The sequence below is a fragment of the Argentina silus genome (genome assembly GCF_951799395.1).
Source record: "Argentina silus genome assembly, chromosome: 13".
NCBI lineage: Eukaryota > Metazoa > Chordata > Actinopteri > Argentiniformes > Argentinidae > Argentina > Argentina silus.
In genome coordinates this window covers 4,077,852-4,079,581 of record NC_139667.1, presented here as the reverse complement: position 1 = coordinate 4,079,581, position 1,730 = coordinate 4,077,852, and the positions used below count along the sequence as shown (strand labels likewise).

General features: G+C 45.0%; 1 protein-coding gene across 1 annotated transcript in view; it reads right to left on the bottom strand.

The window, feature by feature from the left end:
* Positions 1–991: 991 nt before the first annotated feature.
* Positions 992–1,730, bottom strand: part of ngb (neuroglobin) — a gene marked incomplete at both ends in the record, with an annotated part of 1,336 nt that continues 597 nt past the window's right edge. The window contains 3 exons of the mRNA XM_083683473.1: positions 992–1,144; positions 1,316–1,435; positions 1,662–1,725. Coding sequence (XP_083539599.1) covers positions 992–1,144; positions 1,316–1,435; positions 1,662–1,725 — 337 coding nt within the window. The remainder of the gene's footprint in view (positions 1,145–1,315; positions 1,436–1,661; positions 1,726–1,730) is intronic.

Genomic DNA, 1,730 nt, shown 5'->3' with positions numbered 1-1,730 from the left:
CTATTGAAATGTGATAATACGATCTTAACAGTCTCCACTCTCAGAGGGGTGGAGAGTGTCATATACACCACTAAGACAACGGTGCACCATCACTCGTAGAGATCCCATAGGAAAGCTTTTGAATACAATAACAGTTCTAGTCAGTTTCTATTGAGCATCAAAAATCATTTGTTTGCTTAGTATCATGGCTTAAAGAATTATGTTCACCCATCACCCAAGACCATGAACACACCAACAACACGTAAAGGAGGTATATTCAGTGCCAGTGAGTGACTTTATAAGATACCTAAGCAAAATATGTGTCCTATACTGTAGCTTGCTAGGTATAATCATGAGGATTATCCCTCTGTCAGGTCAAATTAAATCACGGTACATTTGTGACCTCTAAAGTACTAAAGTATTTGTCTCTAAAGCACCTAGAATATCACTGTCTCCGGGTCTTGAGTGAAAGCTGCCCATATTGGCCACAGTAATGATCACAGTTGGGGGTAGTGATGTCTAGCAACATATCCAGTGTTTGACAATTTTGCGACTCTTTAAGACACATGACAAAGACCACCACAATGATCGTTATTATTTCAGTTAGATATATCAAGCCATTATATACAAAGCAATTTCAACCATTACATTAACTTAACCATATGTTTCCTCTCATTTGAGGACCTCAAACTGCAGACTTAAAGCACGTCCAAAGCGGGCTGAAATATAACATCCCCACAATGTTATAGCAGCATTTGTCTGGTACTGTAGCTACAACATCCACAGCAAAAATAGTTAACCCTGTGTACCTCAGTTGATCCAACTATCGTCTTGTTGTGTCAAGTGTGATTTACACCCGTTCATTCGGCATACTGTGTGGCCCTACTCACAGGGGAAATATACAGCGATCGAAACCTCCATGCTATGAAGTTACATAACCTTGATCCATAGCAACCGTCCATGTTGACGGTTTGACAACCACCGCTCAGCAGATCCCGGCGTGCGTTGCGTTTCAGTCGGTCTTGTGTTCACCGTTCTTGGTCCACCCTCTGCTCATGGACGCTACTACCACGCTGTACATGTTGAGCCAGGCCTGGCGCAGGGGGGCCGTATAGGCCTGTCCCAGACTGCACTGCAGCATGTACAGGAGGGACTCCCCCACCACCTACAGCACAGGAGCCACATACGAACACCCACACACACAGGAAGATGTGAATATGTGAAATACTGTCATAGTGTATTTTTGCTCCGTTTTTTGCAAGACTGCAGTTAATTGGAAGTGTTCAGTGTTCAGTGTTCAGTGGTGCGGTAGTGTTCAGTGGTGCGGTGGACTTACAGCAAATGACTGGGTGTTGACCCCCACCGCCTGGTGCTTCCTCCCCAGGTTGAGCAGAAAATCCTCCAAGGAGTGGAGATCATCCAGGTGGCTGACCGCTGCATCAATCACCAGCATTACCTGGAGACACGTACAATACATAAACATATGCACACACACACACACACGTTCACAAGCACCCACATGCATGCACACACACACACACACACAAACAAATACACACACACACACACACACACACACACACCCAAGACGGGTCAATAAAATGTATTTGTATCCAAGAATCAGCCATTTAACTCCATCTTGTCTAATGTTTGTGACAGTGATTGGGATAAGCTGAGCTCACGCCGGTGACATGGTCCAGGAACTCAGGGCTGGAGAGGCAGTCTTGTGTGGTGCCACAGTTTGTGTTGTA